General features: G+C 48.9%; 2 protein-coding genes across 3 annotated transcripts; one reads left to right on the forward strand and one right to left on the reverse strand.

The window, feature by feature from the left end:
* The first annotated feature begins 1,294 nt into the window (after positions 1–1,294).
* On the forward strand, positions 1,295–6,580 carry LOC127762702 (GATA transcription factor 11-like). 2 transcript variants are annotated; one of them, XM_052287174.1, is made up of 4 exons: positions 1,295–2,168; positions 2,732–3,648; positions 3,800–4,164; positions 4,821–6,580. In XM_052287174.1, exons 3-4 carry the CDS (start codon positions 3,823–3,825, stop codon positions 5,733–5,735), a joined length of 1,257 nt encoding a protein of 418 aa, XP_052143134.1. In that variant the 5' UTR covers positions 1,295–2,168; positions 2,732–3,648; positions 3,800–3,822; the 3' UTR covers positions 5,736–6,580. The 2 variants fall into 2 exon arrangements, with proteins under 2 accessions (XP_052143134.1, XP_052143133.1); XM_052287173.1 differs by lacking the exon at positions 2,732–3,648 and having other exon boundaries at positions 1,311–2,168.
* Positions 6,581–15,015: 8,435 nt separating this feature from the next.
* On the reverse strand, positions 15,016–18,659 carry LOC127764282 (uncharacterized). Its single transcript, XM_052289136.1, has 2 exons — positions 16,806–18,659; positions 15,016–16,355 (listed from the first exon to the last, which is right to left on the reverse strand). Exons 1-2 carry the CDS (start codon positions 18,562–18,564, stop codon positions 15,328–15,330), a joined length of 2,787 nt encoding a protein of 928 aa, XP_052145096.1. The 5' UTR covers positions 18,565–18,659; the 3' UTR covers positions 15,016–15,327.
* Between the last annotated feature and the right edge of the window lie 254 nt (positions 18,660–18,913).

An 18,913-nucleotide genomic window follows, 5' to 3' on the forward strand; every position in this document is an offset into this window, starting at 1 on the left:
CAAGTAGGCACATAGAAAAAAAACAAAACCGAACGGATATGCAATCGACGATCGAGTTAGATAAGTTTTGAATTTACAACCCCACGAGTCCTTTGGACCGAGAAAGAAAATTTTTGAATCGGGTTCGCGTCCTTCTCAATCAAGAGGCAATTCCGCAGCGTCTGTCTCGTTGCCCAACTTGCCCCCCCCCCCCCAATCGCCGTCGCGGTCTCCAAGTCGCATGCGGCTACGCACCCTGCGCCGCGCGGCTCGCGAGTCCGCGTCCATACGGCTGCCGATCAACTGATGGACGGAGCGCCGTTTCCGTACAATGGATACCATCCAAAATGGTATCGTTTTGACTATTTTTAAATTTTTTTCCTATATCTATTAATATTGACACTGAGTAATTTAAATAATAAATATAAGTAATTACCGATTTATCTAATATTGTTTTATAAGAGATGCTACCGATTCCGTTTCTGACCGTTCTCACCCAGCTGCAAGCGAAGCAAGACGACGCGGCCTCCGCGCGGTCAATGCGCGGCCGCGGTGCGGCGGCGACCGCGGGATGCTTCCGTGGAGGCGCGCGCTAACCGCGACACGGCTGGACGCTAGTAGCTGCGACGAGACGACCGGTCTGGCGTGCGAGGATTTTACCAGTGGCGCAGAGGATCCGACGACCGATGCCCGGGAGCGGTGGCTGTCGGTTAAACAGTGTGAAGGAGCGAGCGGCGGAGGCAAGGGGGAGGAAAGTCGTGACCGTCGTGACAGCAGCTGGCATCTCACGCCCATCCATGTGTGATAACCCAGCGCCATGTGTACATACAGGAGGGAGAGAAAAAAAATCTGAGCTGGTGATTTTAGTATTTTGTATTTTCTGGGTTTTTTTGGTTAACTGGGAGAGGGGAAAAAAAGAGGGATGTGAGGAGAGAGAAAGAGGGAGGAAACTTCAACGTCACGACAGGGGCGAGGACAGCTAGCAGTGAGGGAGGAAGGCTCACCTACCGTCCCCATCTCCCTGTACTGTAGCACTTACTACCAGCAAGCAATTGTGGTTGCTCAACGATCCTAATTACCACGCTGATTTGATTTTGATTTTTTTACGTCATGGATGGTTAAACAACCCATTTACCACACTGCTAATCGTGACCGTAATCGTAATAATCGTGGGAGGAGTAGTCGTCCCAGACCCAGTAAATGGCATGCATAGTAGCAGCAGTAGTAGTACTAGTTGTTGCTGGGTCCTCACGAGGCAGTGAGTGATTGACGGACGGAAGCTTAGCTGTAGAAGGGCGCCTCTCTCTGGTCGTCTCTTTCGTGCCGTTCCAGCTCGACGCATCGTCTCCTTTTTTCTTCCTCCCATCCGCGTGTGCCGTGCAGGTCGTGTGCGAGCACCAGTGTAAAAGGGAACGAGGAGTGGGAGTGGATCTCCACTCCGCCATAGCTTAGCTAGCCTCCAACGTTCAAAACCCAGGAGCCATAGCCCAGCAAGCAGATACCACTTTTTTTTTTTTTTTTTTTGGTTTCGTCTCCTCTCAAGTCCCAGCTGAAAGCCTGAAAGCTGTGCTGGTTTCTTACCTTCCCTCACGTTCTCACACCCATATTTAATCCTCCATTTTTATTATTTTTGAAATTTTTTTTGAGCTCTGCCTGCAGCTTACCTCCTCCCCCAGTATATACATATACTAGTAGTACTACATACACCTCCTCTTATAGCTCTAGAATTGAATTCCACCGACCCACGCACGCATCCTTTTTTCTCCATCTCCCTCCTTCCGTTCTTCCATTTACCTCCACCTATATAGCACTCCGGAATTGCGCCATCTCTCTGCCTTAGGAGTACAGTGAAGTGCTCTCCATATAATTGCAGTGGTGCAAGGCAGGCAGCAACTTTCTTCTTCTTCCTCCTATCATAATCTGCTCATCCTTTTCCTCCTCTGGAGCAACCATGTCCATGCAGAAGGTGTACTAGATATATAGAGTTAGTTCGCAGCTGCTCCCTACTTACATAAACACACGCATTCAGATAGCCAGCTTCTTGATCGGCAACAGCAGCTAGTTAGAGTGCAACAAGAGGTAGCAGAGACAATTTTCTTTGGCAAGGCAAGCAAAAGCTGATCGAGGAGAGCGATCGAGCAGGTGTTGATCGATCGGTGCGAGGAAACAGAGACAATTTTCCCACACAGGTGAGCTGAAAGCCTAGCTGCTCCTGCTCCTGCTGCATGTGATGTGTTCCCTTAGCTAGCTAAGCTTGCCGTTCTTTCCCATCTCCCCCCCCCCCCCCCCCCCCCTGCAAAATCAGCCGCCGCCGCTTTCTTCAAATTCAAAAAAATGGCAAGAAATGATCGGGAATTCAAAGGGGCTTTGCATTTTCAGTTGGCTTCCCGGTGGCGCGCGGCCGTATTTCGCCGCGTCGCCAGCTTAATTCATTGCCATGCGTGTTTTTTTGCACGTTCATTGCTTCATTCATCTTCCCCGGAAGGAAGACGGAAGGGGAGGAATATAGGAGGATGATGAAACTCGGAAGCCTCCGATTTGGACTCTTTCTCAATTTGAAGATTTCAAAATTTTCAAATCAATTCAAAAAAATCGAGAGTAAAATTACTAAGGGAAGCTTCCGGCTACTAGATGGATATAAAGTCATGGAAAAATTGGATGGGATTATCAGGGTTCACACGTCGGTACTACTGCTATTATTCCAAGCTTTTTCAACCGCGTCCCCCTGATTTTGTAGTACTTTTTTTTACAGTCTGGATTATCTGGAAACATTTGGGGACAGTGAGAAAAAATGTGCAAATTCTGAGAGGCAATACGCCGGCAAGCAAGCAGTAAAAACAACAACAAAAAGGAAAAAAAAAACCAAAAAGATTCCTTCCATTGCCGCCATGGCAAGATTCGCCTTTGCATGATCCGTACTGCTCCCTCCTCCTGTGGGAATGGCCGCGATTGATGCGAGAAAAAAAATTGATGAATTCCTCGGTGTTTTCACCCGAGGACTCGGCAATAATTAGCTGCTTTTACCGAGGGAGGCGGCTGCTTTGTCCAGTGGCACGCCAGTGACGCGTCCGGACCAATAGGGCGCCTCCACGTCAGCTAATCCCCCCCCTTTTTGACAAATTCCTTGTGCTGGCAAGCTTTGACTTTTACTACTCGTACGTATAGGGATGGAGTCCTTGGTGGTGAATCAATCAAACAAACGCCCAGATTTTTTCTTTCTTTTTTACTTTTATTATTTTTTATTAATTTTATTTTATATACGGAGTGTATATTAATTTTCTTCCCTGGGTAGAGTAGTACGCCATCTGTATTGTATAGCCTTGCTTCAGAATAAAGAAAAGAAAATTCACCTGTCACATGCGGGGTCACATGGCTGGGGGTGGGTGGGGCCCACCCATGGAAGCGCGTCATCATGCACCGCATACATATGGAGCCCGCTCCTGCCGTCACTTTGAAAGAGAAGGAAAAAAAATCTCCCTCCTGCAGCTTTTGATTTACAGCTCAGAGAGATAGATTTGCACTTCTTCTGGTAGTAGTAGGGATAGATTAGTAACGCCTCGTCATCTATCCATTTCTGGCAGTGGTGTGTTGTGTAGCCATTTATACGAATTTTATCTTATTATTGATATAGGTGGATCATATCCTTGGAATTGATTAATTTTATCGTAGGTGAATAAATCCGTGTTGCTTTAATTTGCTTTCTTATTATTGTGGATACTGCCTTGTTTAATGCATGCATATCCAAACATTGATCTCGAGATGAGGCATTATTGACACGCGTTTCTTCATTCTCTCCCCTCTGTATTTACACGGTGAACAGATTGTGATTTGGTAGCAGCAGCAATGGCGGGCGTTGGATTCGTGGAGGACATGCTGCGGGAGCAGAGCCTCCTGGAGGCGACCTGCGGCGACCTCTTCGACCACATCGACGACCTGCTCGACTTCCCCAAGGAGGAGTCGGCCGCCGACGTGCTCCTGCTCGACGCGCCGGCGCCAGGGAGCCCGCTGTCCTCGCGCATCATCGGCGGCCACGCCAACATGGCGGCGGCGCCGCCACCGCCGCCGCAGATGATGGCGCTCCCCCCGCCGCCGGCCCCCGCGAAGGACGACGCGTCGGCGCTGTTCGACGCGGCCGGCGCGCTCGGCGCCGAGGTGTTCGACCGCAAGGACGCCCACATTGGCCCGGTAAGTTCCCCCTCCCCCACCACCTCCCCGTGGTTGAGCGTACGGCCGATTTAGAGGAATTCGGACGATATTGCCGCTGCCGGCGTCGGCGGCGGCGGCGTCGGCGTCGGTCGAGCGGTTCAAGTTCAAAACAGCTGGGCGCCAATTAGGCGTTGGCGCCCCCGCTCCACGCCACGCGACGCGCGCGTCGTGTGTGAATGGGGTAGTTGGGTCAGGCGATGGCCGTGTCGGTGGACGGGCGTCGGCGTGCCATCGTGATGGGAGTTTTTTGCTTCCGTTTGGTTGGATTTTTACGGCGGTTTCGGCCTTTTGGGGGCCCATTTACTTTGGGTAGTTAGCCTGCCCAACAACTATACTATGCTAGTACTAAACCCAACGTGGTACAAACAGTCCTGGCATAGCAGTAACCCTTTTCTCCGCTTTAAGCAACCGAAATTAAACCTGGGCCCCTTCCTCCAACCGCTAATGATGATTGATTTACAGTAGATTTACACAGTAGTAGTGGATGGAAGAAATTATGATGTCATGGTGGTACTAGCAGTAGTACTACTGACCATGAACATGAACAGCTAGTAACGACAAAATTAGCAGGCTGCTGCAATGCAGCTGTAGAGGAAATGTGACTGATCTGACGTGGCAATGGTTGTCGTTTGCAGTGTGATGAGCTGGACATGGACATGGCGCAGCTGGAGTGGCTGTCGGGGCTGTTCGACGATGGAACCATCCCGCACGAGCCGAGTTTTCCGGGCGTCAACTGCGCGGCGCCGATCAAGGCGTCGGCGCTGACGGCGAACGCCGGCGTCGTGCTGCCGGACAAGGCGGAGGAGGCGCTGTTCCGCAGCTCCAGCCCCATCTCCGTGCTGGAGCACAGCGGCTTCAACGTGGCAACCAATGGGGGCTCCTCCTCGTCGTCCTCCTCGTCGGCGTCCTCCTCGTCGGAGTCGTTCTCCGGCAGCGGCCGCGCGTGGTCCGCGCCCGTGTCGCCGCGCCCGGAGCCGCCCGTGCTCGTCATCCCGGCGCGCGCGCGCAGCAAACGGTCTAGGCCGTCCGCGTTCCCGGCTGTCCGCGGCGCGCCGGCGGCGACGGAGACCACCATCCTGGTGCCGACGCCAATGTACTCGTCCACCTCGTCGCACTCGGATCCCGAGAGCATTGCCGAGTCCAACCCGCACCCGCCGCCGATGAAGAAGAAGAAGAAGGCCAAGAAGCCGGCCGCTCCGGCCGCCGCCTCTGACGCCGAGGCCGAGGCCGACGCGGCGGACGCCGACTACGAGGAAGGCGGCGCGCTCGCGCTCCCGCCGGGCACCGTGCGGCGGTGCACGCATTGCCAGATCGAGAAGACGCCGCAGTGGCGCGCGGGCCCGCTCGGCCCCAAGACGCTCTGCAACGCGTGCGGCGTCCGCTACAAGTCCGGCCGCCTCTTCCCGGAGTACCGCCCGGCGGCGAGCCCCACCTTCATGCCGTCCATCCATTCCAACTCCCACAAGAAGGTGGTGGAGATGCGCCAGAAGGCAACCCGGACCGCCGACCCGTCCTGCGACCTCCTGCAGTACATCCGCCGCCGGGATTAATCTCCCGGCGGCGGCGGCGGCGTCGTCGGAGGACGGTTGGTCGTCGGTCTCAGTCCCCCTTAGCTATATATGTATACATGTTAGTATGTATGCATGCATGCTTGCTTCAGTCGTCAGTGCGTCGTCTTCCTCGTCATCACCATCACCATGGACATGGACATGGACAGCAGTGTGATCATCAGCAGCATTGCCCTCCTGAAGCCATCATCCATCATCGATCACCGCCCGCTCTGCATTGGTTTCCATCAGCATCAGCATCAGCATCATCATCAATCCATGGATCGATCGCCGGGGTCATACTGGCGTTAGTTCACTAGGGCTTTTCTTGGGCTTTTATTTTTTTCCTTTTTGTCTATTGATTAATTGGTTCCCCTTAAAAAGATGATTTTTTGTTTTGTATAGAGGTGGGTGAGAGAGAGAGAGGAGGAGGGCAGGAGAAATAGATGAATCACAGTGGTTGTTGCATTGCAGATTTGCAGTTGCTTGCAAAATTAGGTAGGTGAGAAGGAGAGCTAAACCAGCAGCAGAGGGAGACAGATTTAGAGAGGAAAACTTTGCAGCTAGTCAGTCAGTCAATTAGGAGGAGGAAAATGAGATGTATTTTTTTTAAGGGGGGTGATGAGGAGGTGGAGTTTGTTGGTTTGCTAATTAGAAGTTTCTTCTTGCTAGTAGCTACTCAGGGGGGACATCCATCATAGTTTATATTGGAGCTTGATGTACTGAACTCCGAAAAATTCTTTTTGCAGTTCATCTATGTCTAGGGATTGATAAGTGTTATTTGGTTTCTATACTAGCAATTACTTTGTAGCAATTAATTATATATCTCTATATGCCTTTTTTCTGTTTCTCCTGCCTTGTTGGTTGGTGGTGCCTCCCTCTGCACAAGTTGTGATCATCCAATTTGAGGAGATATATTCCTTTATGCTCTGAACTTTTTCTTTCTTCTTGTGATCTGGCTACCTCTGGTATAACTATGCGCTACTGCTGATCACTGACAACTCAATTTGCGGCTTCTGCTGGGCAGTTGGGCACCTAATAATGTGCTGGACCAGTGGGCACTTGAACATTGCTGTACTGTTGTGCAGATTATGAATGGGAAATCTACTGTTGTGCCGGATCAGTACAATAATATAAAGACAAAAGAAAGAACATAATGCAAACTAATTCTGACAAACGAGGGTTCAGAATGGAGATTATTTATCGTCTTACTACCCACAGCCACACCATAGATGTACCGTGTACGGATGATGAACATTCAAATCTTCATCTTGTGTTCTAGTACTCCACCTTAGTATGAGTGATTTTTCACGGGGCTCAACTGCTTGAGAAGAAACTACAGTAGATTTAAGAGGAGTCATGAATACAATAACGAATCAAATCCTCTTTAGATATTGTTCGGCTGCTAGTGGTAATAAAACTTGGGCCTGCCATGTCCATGAAAATGTACTAAGTACATCATCAGCCCGTCACAATTCGCAATATCATGTTCAACTCTCTGCAAATCTGCCTTACTCTCCTTCTGACCTGAAGACTAGAAACAGAGTCGCTCTGTTTCTTTCTCCCATCGTTCATTGCTCATCATTAAACGGTTTAGAAGTAGAGGATCAGAATTAGACAAACTTGAAGAGTTCATGGCCAAAACAGAACAAAGAAAACTCGCACAAACTGAGCAAAGAGGTGCGGGTGCCTCACGGCAATGGGCCTATTGGGCCTATTGATCTCGTCGATAGCGTCGGACGTCCTACGATACGATAGATCGCCTCTAGTCCGCCGATCGATCGCCCGGCTGTGCCGATCTGCGCGAATCCAATTCGTTGGTGTGGCTTCAAGTTGTGGAGGAGGCCGGCTACGATGTGGCCGAGCTACCGCCGGCGTATATAATCCTCTACCCAGGTACCGGTTGACCTGTTGTTTTCTTGTTCTTCGCAATCCCTATATTTCAACCAACTTGGCTCGGATTTCATGTTGCATTGTGTATCTGGTGCTGGATTGAACCCATCTAGAGGAGAGATTGCTAGTTGGTTTTGTCAAGGAGTGATCCTCTCTAGCGGAAGGTCGTGAGACCCCCCTTTGTGAGTTCGGCCGGGGGCAGCGGGTGAGGTTCGAGGATTCGGTGAGCGAAGCAGTGTTTGTGTTGAGGGGGTCGAGCCCCTCAAAGACGATGAGACCAAAATGGTTTATATAGGTTCAGGCCGCTAAAAAGCGTAATATCTTACTCTTGTGCTATGCTCCTTGAGTGAAGGATTATAAGATCTCTTTGTTGGAGTAAAATGTGGTGTTGATCATCCGGGGCTAGAGACTGCTCTAGAGCGTCCAATGGATCGTCCTCGATCCCTCCTCCCTTTTTCTAGGCCTGGACCTTCTTTTATATCTCAAGGGGTTACCACATGGGTCCAAAAACCTAGCTCCGGTGGAGAAGTGTTTTGCATTAAATGCATGTTTGTCTCTTGACTTGGGAAGCAAGCGCATGTCATCTTGATGATGGGGCCTGTCAAATCTTGCTGCCTGACACGAGGGGCGCCCATGTCAGCTGCTATTAATGGGTGGAGACTTCTGGGTCCCTATTTGCGCCGGGAAACGGAATCTCCAATTGACTAGGGCGGACGGACCAACTCTGGCCAGGATGAGAGGTTAAGACCTCTCGTCATCATGACTGATGGGACAAGACAGGGTGCACGCCCCCTGACCCATGCAATAGTACGCCTAACACCCTGGGTCCCGTCGGTCATTCGACCAGTCACAGACCAAATTAGCGCGCGGTGCACGCCACATTAAATGCGGCGTGGCGCGTCTGCTCAGGTCACCACTAATGCGGGTAGGTGAGCGCTGGAAGGTGGCCACCTAACCCACCGCACGTGGCGACCTGCTGAGGGGGTCGGGGGAGCCCGACCCCTAGTCACATGAGGGGGTGACCGCCGTCCCACTTCGGGCCTGACTCCCCTCGGGGGAGGGCCACGTGGTATTGGGGGCAGCCTCCTCTATCTAGTCTCTAGGAAGGAGTGGTCGCCGCCCCACCTCAGGCCTGACTCCCCTTGGGGAGGGCCACGTGGTATTGGGGGGCAGCCTCCTCCATCTAGGAAGGAGTGTTATAGATAATGCATACTCAATAATCTTGGGTTGGGGTTGGCGGGGCCCACCATATACTAAATCTTATACGGAATTATGCTTCATATACGGAAGGTGTTTCGGATAAAGAAGAAAAAGCAAACTTCTACTCGGGCACTATAAGGATTACTCGGATCGTATATATACTTATCTTCCTAGTTCTACTTAAACAAGGATCGTATACATACTTATCTCCCTAGTTTTACTTGGACAAAGAGACATCCGAGAGTATAAATACAAGACCCCTAGGAGGAGGGGGACACGCCAACAGAAGCCAATACAAATCTAGACCAATGGAAGGCAAGCCTAGACAAACCCAATTTGGAGCCACAAAGGTCGACATGAGGGATCTAGCGCTACCTCCAATCTTGCCAAGTTCATATTCGAGATCCGAGAAAGAATACTACACCAGCCGTCGCCTACATGTGAGAGCTCCATGCCGCCAAGCCGACAAAGACTAGATTAAATCATCCCAAATAGTGTACTCGTATGATATTTATATATAAAGGCAACACTGGTTTTGGCCAATATGAGTAAGGCTATTACCGGTCAGTTAAGGGACCCAAACCTGTATGAAAATATCTGTCTCCCGTCTCTTTTACCTCAATCTCACGTATAACCTAGCACCAGGTAGGGATATCCATACTGTAAAAATACTGTGGTCGGGATATCCACCCTCGATAGTGGAGCACTAGGTAGGGGGCTTGGTGCTTCAAGTTTTCGACGAGATGGGTTTCAAGAGGCGAACTTTCTGATGACTTCGGCTTTAGGACATACGACCCAATCGGAGCGCGTTCTCTTCAATGGAGCGGGATCCTCGTTGTCTTAAACTTTGTCAAGACATTGCTAGTGTGGTTTTTTCGACGAGAGATACTTCAACGGCTTGGGCTCTGGGAAATATGACCCGACTAGATAACGTCGCCGCCAACAATTTCCATCTACCAAGATTGACTAACAACGGTTCGATATCGTCGACCACAAGAGTTCACCCGGGCTGACTACTTTCAAATCAACACAAACCAAGACTCAACAACCTAAACCTCGGGAAGATTGCCCTTCACATTGGACGGACATCGGCACTCTCGAGCAATCAGAGTCGAGTACAGAGTACTATGTTGATCTCCCCTGCAAACTTGTCGTGCGCTTGCATCCTCCCATCTATCATCAAGTCGAACACGACAACAACTAATGCATATTGTGTGTAATGGATAAGGCATGCTTAATGATCTTGGATTGGTCTCGGTGAGGCCCACCATATAACTGCTATTATACTAAATCATACCTCATATACGAAAGGTGTTCTAGATAAGAAAGGACAAGCAGAGTTCAAGTTGGAAACTACAAGGATTATTCTGATCATATCCATATATATCTTCCTAGTTCTACTTGGAAAAAGGGATATTCGTGGGTATAAATACAAGATCCCCTAGGAGAAGAGGGGACACACACAAATATATGCCAACAAACACCAACATGAGGGACAAGCCTAGATAGACCCAATCTGGAGTCACAGAGGCCAACATGAGGGATCTAGAGCTATCCTCTAACCTCGTCTAGTTAATATTCAAGTAAGAAGACTACCCTGTCGTCAACTACATGTGGTGTTCCATGCTGCCAAGTCGACGACGACTAGGTAGGTTAGACCCAAATATTGTGCTCATATGATCCTGATAAATAAGAGCAACATAGGCTTCGATCAACAGGAGTAGGGCTATTACCTGACAATCAAGGAGCCCAAACCTATATAAAAATACTTGTCTATATCTCTTTTATCTCAATTTCGCGTCTACGTTAGCACGAACGATGCTCATATCATGCAAATACCGTAATCACAATCTACTCTGTCGACGCATACCTACGAGTCTACGACTGTAACTGCGAATACACCGTATGACCCGATCCATGCACCTATTCGGTAAAGGACAAAACCAACGTGCTTGTTTGGTGGTCACTTACCAGAAACGTGCACATGGACATCCAGGAGACAAACACGCATATTACCTGTAGACTGTAGTATGTGTCCAAAAAGGTAAATAATAGACTAATTGATTTCATTTAATCTAAAAATTTCATATATATATTCGGCATATATCTACAAAGATACATAATATTTTATATATACAATTTACCATACCTATTTTCATATCAATAATTTATTATGTTTACATATAACATATTTTTATACAATATCTATTGTGCAAGTGCTCCCTATATTAGGCCGATTACCATTTAATACTGAGGGCTTACTCTATTCTTTCTGTATATATGACGCTTGTTTACAGTAAACATAATACCCGATTCTTAATCCAAATATGCTCATTACATCCTGACAATACTAGAAGATTTATACAATTTTCTGAGTATGTACTCGGCTTTCTATGTTATATATGTTGCCTTGTAGAAAATATTTTTCAGGAATGATCGAGCACTCTAATAGCCAGAGGTCGATTACACCCCATTGTCGAGAACGTTCTTGAACAAACGTGGACTTGTCGGACCAAACCTACCAACAAATACCGGCGGCCTATCTCACATTTAGTGCCGGTCACGACCCAGTTTATTTGTGAAAAGGTTGCTACATACAATCTCCTCGTGAGCATTGTCAGCTTGATCACCCGGCATGATTGTGAATGGACATCTGACATGCTTATAAGTTAGGTATGTGATGTCATGTTGGCCACATGAAAAGCACATGTAATAATCAACACAAGCGCTCCTGCGAATGGTTGATGTATGACTACACACCTAGTCCGAGTACAGGCGTGGTTTAAAAAGCGATCCCAACACCTCTACGAGTTCTCCATGAGTAGTTGAGCTATGACTACACACCTGGTCTGAGTAGCCGCATGGTAGCGATCCCACCACCTCTAAGAGTTCTCCACGAGTAGTTGAGGTACGACTACACACTTGGTCCGAGTACCAGCGTGGTAGCGATCCCACCACCTCTAAAAGTTCTCTACGAGTGATCAAGGTACGACTAGAGACCTGGTCCGAGTACCTGCATGGTAGCGATCCCACCACCTCTACGAGTTCTTTACGAGTGGTCAAGGTACAACTACACACCTGGTCCAATTATCGGCGTGGTAGCGATCCCACCGGAGTTCTCTGTGAGTGGTTGAGGAATATTAAAATAAGGAATATTGGAAAAGGAGTCTAGAGACCATATATGAATACAATTTAGAAATAACTAAAATTAAGAATTAAAAATAAGGAATATTGAAAAAAAGAGTTTAGAATCCATATAGAAGTATAATTTATAAATAACAAAAGTTCGGAATTAAAAAAATAAGGAATATGAATCTAGAGTCCATATAGAAATAAAATTTATAAATAACTGAAATTCGGAATTTAAAAATAATAAATATTGAAATAAGGGTTTAGAGTACATATAGGAATAAAATTTATAAATAACGAAACTTCAAATTAAAAAATAAGGAATATTGGAAGAGGAATCTAGAGTCCATATAGAAATATAATTAAGTTATTACACATTTGTTAATCTAATCAAGTTAGTACAGAACTTAAAATTATGTTACCATTTAATATATTTTATTAATAAAATATGAAAAATATATATGCTATTATGTGAGAAAAATATAATAATTCTAGCCATGTAATCTACGTGGCCTAACATGCTACATGCTAGTTATACAGTGATTCAAAACTTTTAATAGAAATATTGGAGTTCTTACACTAAATCAAATCATATCAAATCAAGAATTAGAAAAAAAAGAGGAGAAGTGAGAGGAGGCCAAGGCATTGGGGCAGGGGCGGATCCAGGAAAAAAAAAATGGGGGGGGGGCTCAATTACGCAGTTTTTTCAACCTCTAGCCATCTAGAGACCTTTGATTTATCACCCATGGTGAAAAAATCGAAAAGGGTGCTGAGGGGTATCCATGGGTCTTGTGGGTGTAGTGAGACTCAAGTCCCCCTGTAGGCACCCACGTTGAATCCGCTTCTGCATTAGGGGGCTGCTGATCCGCGGGTAGTCGCGCGGCCGCGCACGCGCGCGATCAGCTGGCCCCCTCTAGTCTCTCTTCTCCTATATACTCCCTCCGTTTCACAATGTAAGTCATTCTAGCATTTGCCACATTCATATTGATGGTAATGAATCTAGACATATATATCTATCTAGATGGGAAACTATTCTAATCCCTCGAAGGGATGTTCCCTCGTTTGCTTAAAAACCATTTAAACGGTTATGAAAAATTCTGTAAAAATTTGACAACATTCATACAACACATATATACAACTCCACAAAATCTTAAGTCCAAACTCAACTCACACGTCGAGATATAAAAAAGACAAATTCAGCATATGAATAGTAGCGTACTGTTTATATTTAAATTTGTCTTTTTGTTTCTCGATATGTAGATCGAATTTGAACTTGAATTTGGTGCACTAGTAGGTATCATTATACTCTACATTGTCAATTTTTTTCAGATTTTTTCATAACTATTTACATCGAATTTGAAAGAAAAAGGTATACGAGGGGATATCCCCTCGAGGGATTAGAATCCACTCCCTATCTAGATTTATTAATATCAATATGAATATGGCAAATGCTAGAATGACTTACATTGTGAAACGGAGGAAGTACTAGTGTATATACGTATGCATATACTATATACATATGTATAAATTTTGTATACGTAAATACAAAATTTATATGTATGTATATTGGATATACATACACACTTTAATGTATAAAAATATACATATGTATACAAAGTTTGTGTTCATATGTATAAAAAAGTCTAAAAAACACACTTATACAAACTTTGTATACGTGTATATAAACTTTGTATATGCATATACTAAGTTTGAGTGCGTACGGATAAAAACCCAAAATATACACGTATATAAAGTTTATATACGCGTATATAAAGTTTGTATACACGTATATAAAGTTTTTATGTGTACGTATACAAAGTTTTATAAATACGTATTTAAAAAAGCGAAAATACTATGGCCCCTTTGAATCAAAGGAATTATGAAGGAATTTCATAGGATTGAAATCTTACAGGAAATTTTCCCATGTAGCCCTTTGATTCAAAGGATTGAAGTTTTCCAAATTCTACAAAATTCCTATGGAATGGCTTGTTGCATATTGGTTTTAGAGGAAACTTAGCAAGAGGTCCAACCTCTTGGTAAAAATCCTTTGAGTCTATCTCTCTCATCCGATTCCTGTATTTTTACTATGGTCCAATCAAACAATCATTCCTATGTTTTTTCTGTGTTTTGCAATCATCTGTTTTACACTTACATTCCTGTCAGAATCCTATGTTTTTTCTATTCCTCCGTTTTTTCATTCCTACGATTCAAAGGGACCCTAAAAAAGATACGGAAAGGTGAAACAGAAAAAAAAAAAAAAAAGGAAACCGTAAACCCAAAAAAAAAGAAACCGCGCTGTCCACCGCCCTCCTCTCCGCACGCCACCAGTCGCGAATTAGCCTTCTCGAAGGAATTGCCTGTTGGGCTGTTGGTCCAAGGCCGAAGGGAGGTGACTAGGTGAGGCCCGGACGCGGCCGGCGATGACCAGTGAAGACGCCAGCGGCCGGCGGACCGGCGATGAGGTCCGGCAGATCACCAGATTGGTAAATGCCCTAAATGGCCGATGGCGTCCACGTGGGCGACCGGGCAGGAGAGGGGAGCAGCGACTAAATCATATGCAGCTCTCTGCAAGTCGGCATTACTCTCCTGAAGGCTAAAACTGAGGCGCTCTGTTTCTCTTTTCCATCTTTAATTCCTCTCACCATTTCTTCTCCACGGTTGAAATCTCAAGATGGATTGCTAGTAGCGATTATTCGATGAGCAGAGTCATACTCCTACTGTTTCTGTACTTTGTTCACCCGAAGATTTATGACATTCAGTAAAATTTACAATTAAAAGCAGAGAGTGGATCAGCTGCTATTTGGATACTGGAGCTCCTGTCTAAGCAAGTAGTAGTATGAAACATCAAGCATAGCAGAATTGCTAGGCCCAAAATGGTGGGAAATTGCTGTCGTTCCTTCACAAATTTACTGTCCTAGAACCATCTCAAGATTGCTTCTCTCTCTCTCTGAAATCAATGTACTCTGCATGAACCTGTTGTGAATTGAAGATCATTATACACAAACAGAGGAATTGAAGACTATACAACTAGAACAGTTCTTATTGAGGTAGCAGTGTACTTTCCATGAATGATGAATCTATGGTGAAAATCAAGAACAATAACAAAGAGAAGCCACTTTTGGCTACATCTTTAGCCCTTTACAGACCATCGTACAGAGCGCGAAAATGCGCTGCAACTCCCTTCAGTTTCACTGCTAAATGATACAAAGAAACCGAAAGAACCGAGACGTGTAAATCACAGCTAAATACAGTGTAGAGATCATGAGCAAAAGAATAAAAATCACCACGCATCGAATAGTAAACAACATATGGGTCATCAGATCGTTTATCACGCGTTCATGCATCGAAGAAATTCAATGCAAAATATATGTGATTAGAAGGCGGTGCAGTTCTTTGGGAGGCCGGTGACGTGGTCGACGGCGACGAGCTGCGTGGCGGCGCAGCCGATGACGTCCTGGCGGAGCTTGGCGCCGGCGGCCTTGAGCGCCTTGAAGGAGACCGGCTGGTTGAAGAGGTTGAGCACGGGGAGCTTGGACGCCGGCGGCATCCTCCCGGCGGGGAGCAGCGGCGAGAAGTCGTCGGCGACGAGCGGCACCTCGAAGTCCCTCTTGTCGTGCTTGACGACGTTGCCCTTGGCGCTGATGTGCGCGCCGGGCTCCATGTGGTTGGTGGAGAAGCTGCTCTGGTCGGGGAAGTTCGGGTAGAGCGCGACGTAGCCACGCAGGTACATCATGTCGATGAGGAACTTCTTCCAAGACGCCTGCCAGCCATTGGTGCGGGACCGAGGTATCTGAACTGGATTCTGCTTGGCATCCTCGGTGAACCTCGCCGCCATGTACGCGTAGAACTCGCGCCAGTGCTTGGGGAAGAAGACGGCGCCCCAGCTGCAGGGAAGCTGGTGAAGATAGGGGGTGTTGGGGTGGTGGTTCTTGCTGCGGCCGAAGAACGCGGTGGCGTTCCAGCGCGGCCGCTCCTTGACGACCTCGACGAGGCGCGGCGTGTAGAGGGAGATGGAGGAGAGCTCAGGGAGGGAGACCTGGGGGTCGTAGCGGTAGGCGAGGAGGGCGTACTTGATCCAGAGGTAGTAGTAGGGGGAGACCTCGATGTCGTCCTCGAGGAGGAGGCCGTAGTCGTCGTCGGTCGCCGGGTACCAGCTCTCGCTCACGGCGCGGATCAGCCCGCCCTGGATGATCCTCCGCCGCAGCGTCTTGCCGCCGTGCGGCCAGTCGAAGGCGTTGACGACGTTCAGCGTCGCCGCGTCCACGCGGCTGTCCATGTTGAAGCTGATCGGCACCTCGTCGCCGACGTAGTAGGCGTCCCGCAGCGACGCCAGCAGCCGCCGCAGTGACTTGGCCCGGTTCTGCGTGATGATGTTCACCGAGATCCGCATCCTGTTCCAGTCTGCGTGAAATCCATGGATTGGTTAGGATGTGGATACACTCGTTGTTTCCATGTCATCTAAATTATTATAAAAAAAATGAAAAAAAATTGACAACATAGATTAATATTAAATATATTATTCCACAAACATGTAAGACCAAATTCAACTTCTATAAATTGCAACAAAGATAACAAATTAAACTGAAAATAGTTATCGCACATTCGCAACTATATTTATTATTTTTTTTATAACTTATAGAAGTTGAATTTAAACTTGTGTGTTTATAGAGTGATATATTTCATATTAATTTATGTTGCTAATTTTTTTTATATATTTTTTGATGACTATTTAGGTGCATTCACGAAACTAGGGGATATCCCCTCGAGGTATGAATTCACTTTCCCGAATGGTTAGAGCTTTGATGCAATGCAACAATGGCGGATTAGAGCTTTGAGGTAGAAGAAGCTTACTGGGCAGTGAGGTGGGGCGGAGGTTGGCCATCCAGAGAACCTTGGAGATGGAGTTGCGGGGGAGGAGGACGAGGGCGGTGCGGTTGACGGCGGCGTCGGCGGCCATGCGGAGGGCGTCCTTGATCTTGGAGTCGACGTCGGCGACGGCGACGATGACGCTCGGGTTGTGCATGCGGACGATGCCGCGCATGCTGGAGTAGACGGCGTGGAGGACGGGCACGTCGGAGTGGGAGGGGCCGGAGAGCGCGCCGACGGCGAGGTCGAAGATCTTGAAGCGCCTCTCCTTGCACACAACCTTGGGCCACTTGAGCACCGCCGCCGCCTCCTCGCAGGGGCAGTGGCCGCCGCCGGAGACGACGAGGTAGGCCTTCCTCCCGGCGGTGGTGCGGAACCGCTCCAGCAGCGGCGCCAGCGCGCGGACCTCGCCGAGCGAGTGCGCGTAGAAGAGCGCGTCCACCTTCTGCGGGTGCATCGCCGCCCACTGCGTGACGTAGCCGGAGGTGAGCGCGCGCCACCACTGCTCGTCCCGCACCTGCACGATGTCCTTGAAGATCACCGTCGTCTCCGCCACGTACGCGAGGCGGTGCTCGCTGTCCCCCCACGTCTCCTTGTCGCCGGCGTCGACGGGGAGCACGAACGACCCGGCGCCCATGTACTTCTGCAGCTGGTAGCTCAGGTGGAGATCCTCGCCGGTCATGAAGGTGAAGGGGACCTCGATGAAGAGCGCCTTGACGAGGTCGGCGGCGAGGAACCACGAGCTCGAGAGGAAGTCCACCTGCACGATGCGGTCGACGGCGATGTCGTACGCCGGGTCGGGGAGGTAGAGGCCGGCCTCCTTGGAGCGGAACTTGCGGTAGCTCGGGAAGGTGAAGTCCTTCTGGCGGAAGGGGAGGATGCGGCCGATGCTGCCGAGCACGGCGTTACGGTACTTGTCGGTGCCGGCGACATGGGTGAGGATCTCGAGCATGCGGGCGCCCGGGATCATGTCGTCGTCGAGGACGTAGACGAAGTCGGACTCCGACTGCAGCGCCATCTGGAAGCGGCCGTAGTACTTGAAGTCGTGGCCGGAGGAGACGAAGCTGATGCGGGAGTCGTTGTAGCTGCCGACGATCCGGCGGAGCGCCGCCTCGTTCGGGCTCCCGAAGGCGAGCACCCAGGCGCGGTGGAACGGCACCGTCTGCCGCCGGAGCGTGTCCAGCTGCGCGCACAGCGTCCGCCGCTTGAAGTGGTTCAGGATCACCGTCACCCGCGGCTGATTGCCGGCGGCGGCGGCGGCGGCGCTCCACCGCGAGCGCATCCGGAGGAGCTCCGGCAGCGTCTCGGCGCCGAAGCTCCGGCGCTGGAAGTCGCGGACCTCGTCGTAGAGCTCGCGCTTGAGGCGGATCATCACGGCGTCCGTCGACTTCTTCTGCTCGAAGTCGATGCTCTCGTGCTCGCACACCTCCTCCGGCGACACCGCCATGCCGCCGCCGCCGCCGTCGGGCTGCGCCATGAGCTGCTTCCAGTGCTGCGCGATGCGCGTCGCCCACGCGAAGTCCGGCTTGGCGCGGAGGTCCACGGCGGGGCTCATGTAGTAGAGTAGGAAGGTGGCGTAGATGGCGAACGCGAGCTGGAGGCACGTCAGCGCCGCGACCAGCCGCGACGAGTGCCTCGCCGCCGCGCGCCCCGCCTTCCCGCCGCCCTTGCCGCCGCCGACGAACTCGCCCAGCATCCCCTCCAGCGCGTCATTCTTCACGATGTGCGCGCGGGTGACGCCCATGGTGGTGGCGGGAACTCGCTCGCGCCACCCCGCCTGATCGATCGGTTTAAATTCTTTCGCAACGTCTCTACTAGTGTGCACTTTGTGGCGGGAAATCAACTGAAAGAGAGAAAAAAAAAAGCGTTCAACGATCAACTGTGTGAGATGAAATGTATTAGAAATCTCTACTAGTACTACTTTTGACTTGATGAGTATATAAGCTACACGATGAATTACTTACTCTGAATCTAAGAGATGCAGTAAGAATTCAGTAAAGTGGATTACATGATTCAGAACACACAAGCAACCTGTATATGACTTGCCTTAGGTTATTTGTATATGCAGCTAGCTAGTTGTAGCCTGATGACTG

The sequence above is a fragment of the Oryza glaberrima genome, chromosome 2, assembly GCF_000147395.1.
Source record: "Oryza glaberrima chromosome 2, OglaRS2, whole genome shotgun sequence".
In the NCBI taxonomy this organism is placed as follows: domain Eukaryota; kingdom Viridiplantae; phylum Streptophyta; class Magnoliopsida; order Poales; family Poaceae; genus Oryza; species Oryza glaberrima.